The following is a 14,528-nucleotide window of genomic DNA, read 5'->3' as shown; positions in this document are numbered from 1 at the left end:
GGGGGGGAGAGAGAGAGAGAGAGAGAGAGAGAGAGAGAGAGAGAGAGAGAGAGAGAGAGAGAGAGAAAGAGAGAGAGAGCGAGAGAGAGGCCTCCTGCTGAGACTGGGAATTACAGGGGTTTGGAGAGATTAGCATAATCCTGCCAGTCAACATTTAATTTAACAGATTTGTTGTCCAAACAATTACTGGTGTGAATTGAGGGAGAGAAAAGCTGCTGTGCTTCCACATGGTTTCATTTGTCACCTGCCTGCTGCACGACTGCTGAAAACAGAGAGGTTTGTAAAAGGCTGCTGGCAACAATGACGCAGTTGCCTGAAGTCACTCCCTGATCGGATCTTGACTCAAACAGAAAGACTGTGAACAAGAATACATTGCTAACTAGGACAAGTTCGACCAAATACCATTGGTGTGAATTTGCCAAAATCGGCAAACAATGACTGTTCAACCCAAGATGGCAGCCTTTCTGTAGGACTCACGGCAAAGTTGCCATTGACTTTTTGGACCGTCCTGACACGATAAACATGTGTACCACGTTTTGTTCATGAACGTGAAACATTTTAAAAAAAATCACCTAATCAAAACTTTTTTCATTTTCGTTAGCCCCTCCCACTTCCAATTTTTAACCACTTTCGGACATAAATTTTCACCAGGTCTGATGAAAAAGTTTTGGGGCATGGGAACGGCCTCAAAAACGCAATTAATTTGGGAAAAGAATAATAATAATGAACATTGCAGTTTCAATAGGGTCCTATTGTGCTGCTTGGACCCTAACAATAATATCTAGGTCCAATAACTGCAATGTGGACAGGTTTGCTAATGCTAATCATGCTAATTTCCTCTTTGTCGTCTTCAGCGATGTAAATCCTGGCATCAGTTCTCTTTGACACATAGTCATCTTTCATTCATCAGCAGAACCGTGAGCTACAAATGTGTGTAATGTTTGTTGTTGTCCTCCTCGACACTTGTTTCCATTGACAAATGATACATTCAAGCAACGTCCAGACGGAAACAGCGCAAAGCGCTATTGTACATATGCGGGGCTTTAACGTTACACCAAAAAACAGAGAAGAAGAAGACGCTGTAAACATTACAGATATAATAACAGAAGTGGAGACAGAATCAAATTCAAAAAATACAGTTTCAGGTCCCCTAAAACGCCACTCCGACAAAAAAAAGTAAGCGTATTCACCTAAACCCGTTTCCGCATGGACGAGCCCTTAGTCAGACATGGTTAAACACCTAATTTTGTTGTGTTCTAGCACACACGGTCAAAAGGAGATGCATTCACGGTGCATTTTAATGCCAAGTGTAAACAGTTATACTTGGAGCTGTTCTTTGGAGTCTTATTGTGGTCAGTGGTAAAAACAGACCTTTACAGCCCGACACAAAGACAATGACGGAGCATGAACACTCCACATGATAATGATCTTGTGTGCTGGAAATGTATGAGTGTGTGTCTGCAGCAGCCAGATTAGCCACAGTGGGCGTGTGTGTGCGTGTGTGTGTGTGTGTGATCCTCTGTGCCACGACGTTGGTACAAATGGTTGAAGGCGCTCCAGCCGATGGAGGCAGCTGTGGCGCATAAAGATACAGACCTGATCCAGTGTGTGTGTGTGTGTGTGCATCTGCTCTCGGCCAGATCACACATTCTCCCGGAGAATGAGAATGTTACATCTGGGAGGAATAATATTTAGTCTGGACGAGGACGCTGTGTGTGTGTGAGCGGAGGTGTTTCCACTGGCAGCAGCGAGCAAAAACAAACCCTTAACCCTAAAATTTATTACCTAATGTGTCTGACCCTGATAGACAGATGAAAAAGATATGAGGGAAACTTGAGGAAACTTCTAGACACAATAAGGGCTGGGTCATATTTGTTGTATTCCACGCCCATGGAGAGCTGCTTCTAAATTGTGCATGTTGTGGGCAGTGGCAACAGTTCCTCAACTACAACTAAAGAACACATCTCTCTATGGCTGTTGTGACATCATCAGAGCTGCTGACAGTCCCATCAGTCCCAGTATCACCACACCCGGGGCAGCAGGGGTACACAGACACGGCCCTGACCTTCACTCATCAAGTGCTGACGGCCTGTGCCGTGGCGCTCTCTCCTCGACGTCATTCACTCTCCTGTGCATTTTTTACTGGATGTGAACTGGATTTTCCCGCCCACTGGAAAACATCCAAGATGGTTCCTGTGCCAAATAAAACAGTGACCCGGTGAGACTGTGATCGCTTTCAGCCAGTTACACTTCCTTTATAATCACAGATTGCCTGGAAAAGTTGGTGCAAAACACCGCCACCATGCTGAGAGGACCTGGGGAGATTTGGCTGGCTAGGAAATTGGCTTTTACAGTTTTCAATGTATGACAGCAGCAGCAGCATTTAGTCTAAGAACAACACCTAAGCCTCAACATGTCCGTTTGGACTTATTGTGCTTATTTTAACCATAAAAGGGCCAAAAAATGTCCTGTAACTATGTGCTTTTGCCCATTTTTCCAGAATAACTTTCAATATCTGGCAGTTATTTACACTTTACTGCACCTTAACATAGTGTATTAACAATTTAAAATGAAGAAAAACAAAAAAGTTGTGTTATTATTTAAAAAAAAAACACTGTAGTACACAAACACCAGATTTTGCGTGTTTAAAACGTGTTTAAAATAACATTTGTTATTGAGTCTTTGTCTCAATGTCCGGCAAAGTAATTCACCATAATAACCACATGTTGCAACTTTTCAGCTTTAAGAAACCGCGTAATTACGGTTTGCGCTAATGCGTCGTCTGCGATGTGCTCAGTGTTAAAGGGTTAAACGCATAAACAACACGCATATTTCTTCTGTCCAGAGAAAGAAGTGGAAGAAGCGGGAGAAAGTCTGCTGCCAACTAGTGGCTGGAGGCTTAAATACAACACAAAACCGCTGATATATAGTGTCGATATAGTGCTTCAAAGAATCAATACGATATCACGTCACAACACACATGATTTCAATCTTGATAATCCACTAGCCGAGTGTTTCCAAATCATGGTTAATTGCCTTTAATCTGCATGTGAAAGACTGCTGGAAATGAGTGAGACATTTTCAAAGACAGATAACGCGATAAAGCGTTGCATCGCAGTTCCAGCGCGATCAGAGTTTGCGACAACTCGATCCACTCGACGCTAATCTTTGAAGTGTAGGACACACGCCGATCCTCCAACTCTGGAAATCATGTCATGTGAATTTAAATACATGTAACTTTTCCAGTGGCCTTGACGAGAGCGTTAAAAATAGTCTGGTTTTTGTGTGACTGATACCAGAATACACTGAAGGCCCCCGCTGTATACCGTGTGTTTACGAGAGTTGAGTCATTTCGTACACAGAGATACTGCACTCTGGTTATCATCTGCAGGACATGTGAGCAGCAAATCCAAACATCATGTCATGACGCGCTGATCGCAGAGATTCCCCCCCAGAACTACAGAAGCGAAAAAAAAAAAGAGTAATCCTTCTCGGAATGTCTTTGAATTTGTGTAAATGCAGCCAGTGTGATCTGCGAAACACTGATAACTTTTCTTTTCTTTTTTATTTCAGCCAAGAATAAAGATGGCTGATGGCACGACTGCCGACCCTGAGCAGAGGAAAAAGGAATTCCAAAGATTAGAGAGATACCTCCGTCTGTTTTTGTGTATTTCGGTGCAGGTATATTAAACAAGAAGGGGCACAGACTCAGAGGTTTCTATAAAAACTTCAAAGTGCCTTTGATTTTGCAGTGAAATGGAACTGAAAGTGACGGCTGGCTCTGTTTAAACGCAGATAAAAGAAAGCGACAGTGGAGGGGGGGCTTCAGAGAGGTCAAGATTATGTAACAGGTCCCGGCACAAGCTCGGCTCTCTGGTTGTTTGGAGAGATCAGCGTCACTTAATAACACAGATGGTCGACATGTGAGGCTGCTGGAGTGAGTTATGTTGAAATCATAAATCCATAATTCTCAGTGTGTACATGGTATAAGCTTTAAAATAGTGGTGATTTCTATAGATCAGTGGAAAGTGAGCCAACATAGGGAAAGATGATGATATGATAATGAAGAAAACAAAAGTTCGGCCTGAGACATGGACACTCACTATTTGGTGAAAACATGGCTGTAACACATTTTAAAGCCACTTAAAAAGAACTCACTTTAATCAAAAATACAACTATTTATGTTAAAAGTATCTTAAGAAACTGCATTATCTCACTGTTGGACGGCCTTTTCCAGCTAAAAACTCAAAGTTCAAAGTAAACCGACCGCTCTCTCTCTCACACACACACCAAAGTGTCAATGATTTTTGCTCAAGGAGATATAAAAGCTGCCGGTCATCTGCTGCCCCATTTTATACGTTTGTGTCACTCACGTCAATCTGAAGTGAAAAGATTCAAATCACCAAAGTGACAAAATAACACATTTTTAACTTAATAATGGAGGCAACAGTGGATCAACACTGTCCGTGTGTTGTGATGTAAAATTGCTGATTTTCTCTATGGGCTTTGGTGTGTGTGTGTATGTGTGTGGTTCCTAGGCTGTTGCCACTGTGTGCTCACTTGCACAATCACTGTCTTGTTTACTCGACAACACTGGAGTCTCCCTGATGAAAACATCAAACAGGGTGACTTAGTCATCAGCCCTGATCGCCGAGAGGCATGAGCAGGTTTTTGTTGTTAATATGATTTAATACCGTTGAAATATTAAAGCGTTTTTAACTTTTAACCCTCTTAAGCGACTGAGATTCTTGGTTTTCAAATTGTCTTGTATGTTCTGGATCCCCCATTTTTGACAGGTCACAGTAGGACATAATCACAGACTTAAATAATCAAATTCTCATGTCCAAATGGATCCACTGGAAAGCATTTTTTAAACATTGGTCTTACCTGTTTTATCTGTGGCTCTCTCACACGACAGAATACGCTGGCCAGAAAATGCATTTCAGCCCCAAACTTGAGTTGAATTTGACCCAAAAAATGAATCTTTCTATCTTGTGTGGCTCATCTAAATGCAAATTCATTTGTTTCCATGTCTGGGAGATTTCCGAGGTCTGCTCCAATCCATGTAATACAAATGTCTTCATCCACACATGGCTGTGAATGTATGTGGTCATGCATGTTGAGCCAAAGTGTTTGTGCCAGCACAGATTGCACATGCTCCTGGCAGGACAACACAGAGGAACAAAAATATGGGATCAGTGTCAGATCCCGCCAGAGAGACAAGGACCCAAAATGGTTTTGTATGATTGGATGTGTGTGTGTGCACGAGTGGAATGCATGCACCACTTCACTGTGGACACAAAGGCCTCAAAGATGATTAAAACACCAGATTATGTTCCAGATAATCCCACCAACAAAGCTGTACTGCAGACGTTATATGAATATTCAGTTACAGTTTTTAGACCAGGGATCTCAAAGTCACATGAGCATCAAGTCTGGTCAGTAGGGGGCGCTCAAGTGAAGACACGTCCAACAGCATGGGAAAAATACCTGTTCAGTCGTTATCTTAAAATGATATCACAAATTACATAATTTCAAAATAAAGGCATTTGTTTTGATACAAGATGACAAAATGAAGTTCGAATTTTGGTTTGACACATTTTGTTGTGGAAAAGCTGAGAACTTAAATAAAATAAAATTGAGGACCATGGTTAATATAATAGTTTTGGAGTTTCTTTTTTTTCCGTTATGACTTTTTTTTAAAGTTTTTAAAATTAGTTTGTTTTAATTTGTTTAAGTTAGTGGATTTGCTAGTTTTATTTTTTGTAAATGCTTGGTTTTAGTTGAGTTTTTATTAGGTTTAGTGTTAGTTTTGTGTAATATGGAGTATTATTCAAAAAGATAATATGTGTTATAAAAACCACATAAAAAAGATTAAAACTAAGCAAATTTTCTCTAAAATATTAGTTTTAGCTTTTTAGTTATTTATCTTTTTTTATATCCAGTTTTTATTTTCAGTTAACAAAAATGTTTTTTCAATTTTAGTTTTTGTTATTTTGTGAGTTTATATTAACTATAATAACCTTAGTGTGGGCCCCAACATTTAGTAGCTGACATCTTTAAAGTTAAATGCTGGATATACAAACTAACCCACACTATTTCCAATGGCAGAACAAAAGAATATACTTTATTTAAAAGGAGGATGTCCCATATCACTTCATCCACTTCTTCAGGGTTGGCTGAGTTTCGGTGGGTTGGGGTGGGGCGGCGGTGGCAGACGGCCAGGCTCTTCTCAGGAAATCGATGCAGGCAGGGAGTGGTTCCTCTTTTCCTTATCTCCTTTCCTGTCCCCCTACTCTGATCACTGCACTGTTTACACCCTTAGCAGCTCACTGGCTGGGGATCAGATTAGCGGTTCACACAGTCATCAATCAGCTTGAACAGACCCCACAGACCTCGCATCCCCCTACGGCTGGATGAACACGCTCGTCAGACGGATTGTTGGACCGTCATTATCCATTTCCTCAGCAATAAGAAAGTGGGGGATCAAAGAGTGGACAAGTGGATGTAACTGGAACACACTAATACACATGTCTGGGAAGCAGTTACTCCAGATTGTCTTCAATCTGGTCCCAAAGCTGATATTTAGGACACTGGCCTTGTATTAAAATCCATCCTGAGAGATCCAATCTTAACTGGACAGTGTAAAATACAACTGTTTCTCACTTGGCATTAAATTATATCCTAGATCAACCCGTGAGTCCAATTTAACCAACACCTACCACACCGTGTACGCACATATGATCCTGCATAAAACACTTGATAACTTGCTATTTTAAAAAAACATGACACTGAATGCAACTCTTTCCACGTCGGTTAAAAGGACTATAAAACATACGACGACTGACGGATGACATTTAAGGCACAGACACCATTGGGCAATGTATTTATATTAATATTTATAAACAATTATATCTCTATAATGGATTATAAACAGATTTGACATTTAAAGAGCAAACTGCTTGCCTGACTCGGTAGAGGTTTTGTGACAAACAGTGTTTGTATCTCACTTGATACCTCGGCTCACTCGAATCAAACGGTAATCAGAGTCCTGGATCAAAGAGCGGATTCAGGGCCACAGTGTGTGTGTGTGTGTGTGTGTGTGTGTGTGTGTGTGTGTGTGCACAGCAGCTCCGGGAGGTCAAGCCTGTTGATGTAGATGTTTGGATACAAGTGACCCATGAAAGGCATCTCCATCACTACGATAAAGCGTATTTATCCTCCCCGCCAAAGGGGCCATGAGAAAAGCACCAGGCTCGACCTGGCATCACACCCTTCCCCGCCTCACATCCTGCACCATGTGAGTTTCGTGTCATGGAAAATATAGAGAGCTGCTGGGCTAGGAGCCATGTCGGTGTGGAGGAGGATGCTCTAAACTCTGTGCAACCCTCCTAAACCCACTGATACCCTGGATTCTCAAAGAGGGCTCCAAATGTTGTAAACTAATCAAAATGAGTATAATTAACCTTCCATCAGAAATTAATTTTTGAGGTGATTGGACACAGCTGAGCATGCTGGGAAGACAGTCTGTGCACGTGTGCCATCTCTGCGACACTTAGCGCCGTCTGTTATAGTTTCAAACCCCATTATTCCTGGTTGAATGGCCAGGAGGCAGCGCATGTGTGGAAGTGAATGTGAAAGTGATTCAGAATCCCGACCTGACAGAAAATCACACACACATGCAAGTCTGGTTTTCATGAATTCAGAGGACTTTTATTCATTTTCTGGGGACTTTATCTCCTACCGGCCAAATCCTAACCTTAACCTCAACCTGATCCTAACCATACAACATGTCTTCACCTTAAAATGTTATCATTTACATGACAGGAACTCTTTTTGTCCCTATTAGGAAGACAAGTATAAAGAAATGACATAATGTGACTGTGTTAACATATTTAAGTCCTCACAACCTGAGTAATACCTCAAAACACACACACTCACTATCTCCTTCCTGCATGTGCTGGTATTATTCTCCAAGGAACTTGGGGGGGCTGCATTGAACCAAATCAACCCACTCTTACCCAGTAATTTTTCTGCTGCAAATTAAATTAAATCTACATCCATATTACTCCATTTCTATTAAAAAAATGCTTTATTTCTGCTCAGGATGTGCCCATTGTCCAGATTACACTTGCGTTAAAGAGCCAGAGTATTGTTTGAACAGTTTTTAAAATAACTTAAATTGATCTTCATGGTGGAGGCAGCGATGGATCAACAGAGTGATGTGCACTTTGCTCCAAAGTGACCAGGAGCTACACTGATAAGATAAAGAAATGAAAACAGCCATTTTTTTGTTACCTTTTATTCCAAGTGAACAAAGTGGATCATAAACACATAAATATCAACACCCTGCAAAACAGAGTGCGAACAGTATCCAACATGTTTCATGTGTAAAACGCTTCTTTTTGAAGCAATAGTTCACTTTACTTTTTCTTTCTTTCTTTTTTTCAGTCTCAAATCTGGTCAGTGTCCATTTCAGGTTTCAGGGAAAGGACCATTTAAAGTGCATTCTGTGTGGTCAGAGAGAGGCGAGATGGACTCTGACACCGGTCTGTAACTTAACGACGGACTAGTCCCGCGGGGGCCGACTGCGGGCCTGTCCATCAACACGTTTACACATTTACTACACGACATGTACTGGGGAGCTTCTGTGTGTCGGTGATGAAATCACAGCTTCCCTCAGCAAAAACATTCTCACCTTTTAGAGCCATGGGGAAAAAACAAAGTGACGGCTCTTGGGCGGTTTTTAAAAATCATATATTCTGTATTGAACTGTTGATTGTGTCATACAGAACCTTTTATCACAGCTAATTCTGCACATGTAGACCAAACAACAACTAAAACATTGACTCGAAATGAAGAAAATCTGATTTCATGGTTCACAGAGGTCAAATGAAAAGCTAGCAACCAAGTATTACCGCTGAATCACTGTCCGTGGTAAGTTAGCACCACATAGCACAGACACAGTTATGTCTGTGCTATGTGGTGTATATATACACAGTAGCTAGCTAAAGTTAGCTAAAACATTTAGCTGGCAGGCAGGGGCAGCAAACTAATGTTAGCACAGTGGCTAATTTTACATGAGCTACATGTATTGCGAATGACCAAACAGGGTTTTAATCAGCTGGAGAAAGCAACATGTGTTTGCTAGTTTGCTAGAGAGGAGATAAAAATATCAACTGATGTGTTTGAATAAACTTAGATTACTAAATTACTAAGTATTTGGTTAGCAATAGGTGGGTTAGACCATTATTTTAGTAAAGGTTAGCCTAGCTTCTGACAATTTCAGCTCACACATACTGTACACCGACGTTGAACATAAATGAGCTAATGTTGTTAGCAAGTTAGCTTGCCAGCTCAGCTGTGACTTGGCAACCTGAATGAATCCAATAAGAGCTGATATTTAACATATTTTTACCAAAATCTTATTTTTGAGGGTGGTTACTTCATTATGATTTGTACATTTTTAAAATCTGATAACACAGTTTTTTTAATTACTTTAAACTTCTTTAGCATTAAAACGGCATGTTGGCTCACACCAATACATCTGTAATAACAACGCAAATAGAGAAAGCGGTCCTTTCTAATCCGAGTTGATCATTTACACTGTCATACAAACATATGATGTTGCTCAATCGAGTGAGGGGTGACTTTGGTAGAAATGTGGAGTTGGTATCTAGTTGTGTGCATTTGCATATTGGAATACGTCATCGACAATGTGCATTGATGAGATCAAAACTGAAAATGAAAACTGAAAATGAAAACATAAAATGACGCTTCCATTCCAATTGACTGAATACACTTAAAAAACAACAACATTGACATGAAAATAAATTGAACAAGAAAAACACATTTGCTGTGCAAAAGCCTTGAGAAGAAGTTTGCTCTCTTCTAAGGTTGCACTAAAACTTTGACTGTTGCAGCTATTTTGATAGTTGATTAATGGATGTGTGTTTTTTGTTGTTTTTTTAAACAAAATAAGATAAGCTCCCTGATTTCTCATCTTCTGGTGTAATCATTTAAACTGAAGAGCTTTTGTTTGTAGACTAAATAAGATGTTCATCTTCATCATCATCATCATCTCAAGGGAAATACTGATCAACTTTCATCGGCCAAACAGATTCTCTGATTAACTGAGAAAATAATGGACAGAATCATTGATTTTGAAAACAATCGTTAGTTGCGGCCCGACCCTCTTCTTGTGCATCTAGTATGAGTGTAAACTTCTGGACTCAACTATTGTGCAACATACTGTTATTATACCTCACGGTGTAAAAGAAAGTTGTACACTATTTTGACTAATGTTACCCTAAAGTACTGTGCACACTGATGTTCTTTGCTACATTTTTTTTTAATAATGGTAGCACTTTTTCTGGACCATACTAGTAAGGCTCAGTTTTTCTGTAGTGTAAACTAGGCTTGAGGAAAGTGTATGTTTGTAGCTGATCGTGAGGCTGTAAAGTGTCCATAGAAAAGGAATGTATTCCATATGCCAGCTGAATATAGTCCTCAACACAGATCAGTTCATCTATAGACCTGATTTAAAGCTCCTTATTCTGTTAAGATGTGTCTCAGTGAGGTTTGCTTACTTTTATCTGTGTGTACAAGTAAATATACTTCTACTTGAGTAGAATTTATTTGACATTTGAGTACAACTTTCTAGTGCCCACGTTATAATGACGCACACAGTTTGAAGGATTGTCTTGAATTCATTTTTTTTTCTTTACAAATTATATATTAAAGACAAGTCTTCAGTGTAAACTTAAATTTCCTAAACTGCCTTTAAAATGACTTGTTGTTGCCGAGGAAAGTCCACAGAGCCTAAATCAATCCCACTGTCCTCCATGGTAAACAAACGCCAGGAGATCTCCAACTGGAGAACTCAAACTTGGTCAGTCAAACTTCAAAAAGGCAGAACAACCGGACTGGAATTGTTGTGTCTCTTTGTGTAGCAAAACACGATAAACCAGCAGACTGCACACAGTTCACACTCTCGTGTTGCCTCAGATCCAGCTCACATTAAGTTGCTTCCACTCCCCGGCACATCATCTCTTCTTCTTCTGCTGCCGCAGTATTTTTCTCCTCTTCGTGATCATGGCGTGCAGCTTCTGCAGGCCTTCCTGCAGTCCCTCACCGATGATGGCGCACGCGGACTGAAGGTGCCAGGGTGTGGCGGTGCTGAGCTCGCCCAGAGCCAACATGCTCTCCATGTCGGCGAGACTCAGCGAGTTCCTCAGGTCCTGCTTGTTAGCCACGACGAGAACCGGCACGCCTTGGTTCTCCGCCAGTCGCGTGATCTTGTGCAGCTCCGTCTTGGCCTCCTCGACGCGTTCGGTGTCCACGGAGTCCACCACGAACACGATGCCGTCGGCACATCGAGTGTAGGAGCGCCACAGCGGCCGCAGCTTCTCCTGGCCGCCGACGTCCCAGAAGTGGAAGGACGCCGTCCGCCGGCCTCCTCCGATTGACACTTTGATCTTTTCTGTGTTAAAACCCTTTGTTGGGACGGTGTTCACAAACTCGTTGAATCGCAGGCGATACAGCACGGTGGTCTTGCCGGCACAGTCCAGCCCGAGAATGACGATGTGAAGAGCCTTGAAGGAGGGTAAGCACGGGAGGAGGGGCTGGTGATCTGATAATCCGTTCCCCATTTTAGCCCACAGAGCAGCAGGTCGTCACCAAAAGATATTCAGCACAGTGCTTTCATTCCCCGGGGGAGTGCAGCTCTCAAGCCTGGTGGGGTCAACACAATACACATAATGAGCCCGGAGCACAAACACAACATTGAATCACAAAAGACCAAACACTCCAACAAGTCACCATAACCCCCATCTTCCCTTTTCACCACACACATCCTCACATTAATCCTGCAGTGAGGGATGAATGGGGAATAAAAGATGAATGAGAAATAAAACAGCAAGGTGGATGGCACCTCATTTACACATGCAGCGCTACAGTAGCCAACGGGGATTTCATAGGCTAATTTCTATTCAGAGTGAGATTCAGGGAACAACAGAATGGAGGCGTTCGGATCTCTCAGAAAATCCCTGATTGAGCTGATCATACAGTCTTCAGAGACAGATGAGAGGAGCAGCACAGCAGCGCACTGTCAGGGACACCGTACAGTAGCTTTAAAGAATGGGGAAAAAGGTGTTGCCGGGCAACGCTGCCTGACCGAATTTCAATTACATGTGTTATTCAAATGTTTAAATCATGCAGCACCTGCGAAAGCACACAAGTGCCAGAACTACCGCAACAATCAAACGCAGTGTTGCGTTTAATTCGGCATACATGTGGTGCACATTTGACAATTCAATAAAAAATAAAACCACGACTTTTTTTTCCAGATGCTTTCCAGACACCCTGAATGACTCTGTGAAATTCAGTTAACAGGTGAATTCCCCAAAATAAGTGGACACTTAATTGTAAGAAAACAATCCGTGTTTTTTTTTTGTTTTTTTTGCTGCGTTCACTCATGAAACAACTAGTGCCAGCACGTTAAAAAGCACAAGTAGAGCTGTGTGTTTTCCTAAAATATGGTGTATTTTTAATGGAGTCTGGCGTCTCTGCTAAACCCAAACCACAGGCTCCATTTGTGGCCGTGAAGCCAACAAGTGTTAAAAAAAATAATTAAAGTTGTAATTGTGACCCCGTGTAGCTGACAGTTACGTGTAACTCAACTTAGTGTTAACGCTAAATGACAACACACTGGGCGGACGTTAATTAGAGCTTGTGTAAATTGTCGTTAAAAAAAAAATACGTCAAAATGTCAAGTTTAGTTGCAGATATCGCGATATTTTCTGCACTAAAAACCACAATACTTAAACCGCGAGGCAGGACACTTACCCGCACAAACAGTGTTAGTCCATTAGACACAGTGACGGCGTGACCATGTCTCCCCTCTGTCCTCCCACTTTCACCATGTCCTCGCATCAACTGACAATTTCGGCTGGAGAGACTCCCTCATACACTGCAGCTGCGCCAAGCTAACACAATAAACAATGACACTTCCGCTGACGCTTTTCAAAATAAAGCTGCAACGGCTCACCATGGATGTATATTTGTATTAACTATGATAATTAATATATTATAACAACACATCCATCTCGTTTTATAGATTAATATGTAATATGCCATTTGTAAACCACCATGTTACATTTTTGCAATAAGAAGTTAATGTATGTATAGATAAATGTCTAGACATATTGAGTTAATTCTTGGATATTGGAGAATGGAGATCCCTAATTTTGCTGTTTAAAAAGCAATATACTGTTATATTGTGGACCTGTGATGACCTTTGATATTATCTTTAAAGGACACCATTGACTTTGATATAAAGGCCACCGTTGACTTTCATACCTTTGATGATTACATAGCTATGATATTATATGTTATGTTGTTTTTATATTGTTTATATTCATTTTTTAATTTTTATATTTTAAGTTTAAACTGTTCTTTTTATTGTTTTGGGCTGACCGGATTCTGGAGAGACTTGAATTTCATGTTCTAATGTGTGTTGATAATAAAGAATCTTGAATCTTGTTAGACAGACTTATGCAAGAACAGACTAGCATGATCATGTAACTGATGGATATATATATATATATATATATATATATATATATATATATATATATATATATATATATATATCCGTATATACCACTGTGCAAACAAATAAATTACAAATAATAATGATGATAATACTGTTCACCTGCTCAATGACACTTCCCCTTAAAATATAGTTGAATGAAACTATTAAAGGGGATAAAACTAAGTAGATTTAAGCTGATAACAGTGATAGAAAACATAACATTTCTGAGTCACCTCTGCTTTATATATTTATATTTCTCTTCACTCAATTTTTCAATTTTTAAAATTAAATACTTTTCATCTATTATCAAATAATGACACATTTTTCCTTTTGTGGCGGTCACCCATTTCTTTACAAACACTTTTATTATGAAGAAGAGCTCATGGCGTTTCCGGTGTGACTTTATCCAACATTGGCGCACTTGACCCGGCTCGCGATCTGATTGGCTCATGGGCAACGCCTTCCGCGGCCACGCGCGCAATTCAGTGCGCGCTTCACCTGTTTCTGTCACTCAAACACAAGCCCTCCAAAATAAAGTGCAGTTTCACCCTCCCCGACGACAAGTGAGCCGTATTTTCTTTTGAAACTGTTGCTTTTTCAACATGTGCCGTGTCATGAAAAGGAATGTGAATTTGTGTGATTTTTTATTTTTATTTTACTCTATTTATTTATTACTTCTAAGAGAGAGAGGAATAGGACCAGGACATTGCTTTGGTGTTTTGGTGCACAAAAATTGGGTAAAAAGAGACAAATATCATGTAATAAAACACAAAAGTCAATGGTGATCTTAATGGTGATGATTATTCACAATATAGAATATATGTTTCAAGGGAACAACATATAAGCCCCATTCTGAATTGACCACATTATTAACACAATAAAAACATGTTTAATTGTTTCTGGATGTCCACACCGGCACAGTGAATCATCCGGG

General features: G+C 40.5%; 1 protein-coding gene across 1 annotated transcript; it reads right to left on the bottom strand.

The window, feature by feature from the left end:
- Positions 1-8,672: 8,672 nt before the first annotated feature.
- On the bottom strand, positions 8,673-13,002 carry arl4ab (ADP-ribosylation factor-like 4ab). The gene is made up of 2 exons (XM_058619696.1): positions 12,847-13,002; positions 8,673-11,733 (listed from the first exon to the last, which is right to left on the bottom strand). Exon 2 carries the CDS (start codon positions 11,649-11,651, stop codon positions 11,046-11,048), a length of 606 nt encoding a protein of 201 aa, XP_058475679.1. The 5' UTR covers positions 11,652-11,733; positions 12,847-13,002; the 3' UTR covers positions 8,673-11,045.
- Between the last annotated feature and the right edge of the window lie 1,526 nt (positions 13,003-14,528).

Source organism: Solea solea, chromosome 20 (genome assembly GCF_958295425.1).
Source record: "Solea solea chromosome 20, fSolSol10.1, whole genome shotgun sequence".
Lineage (NCBI taxonomy): Eukaryota > Metazoa > Chordata > Actinopteri > Pleuronectiformes > Soleidae > Solea > Solea solea.
This window is presented reverse-complemented; position numbering and strand designations above follow the sequence as displayed.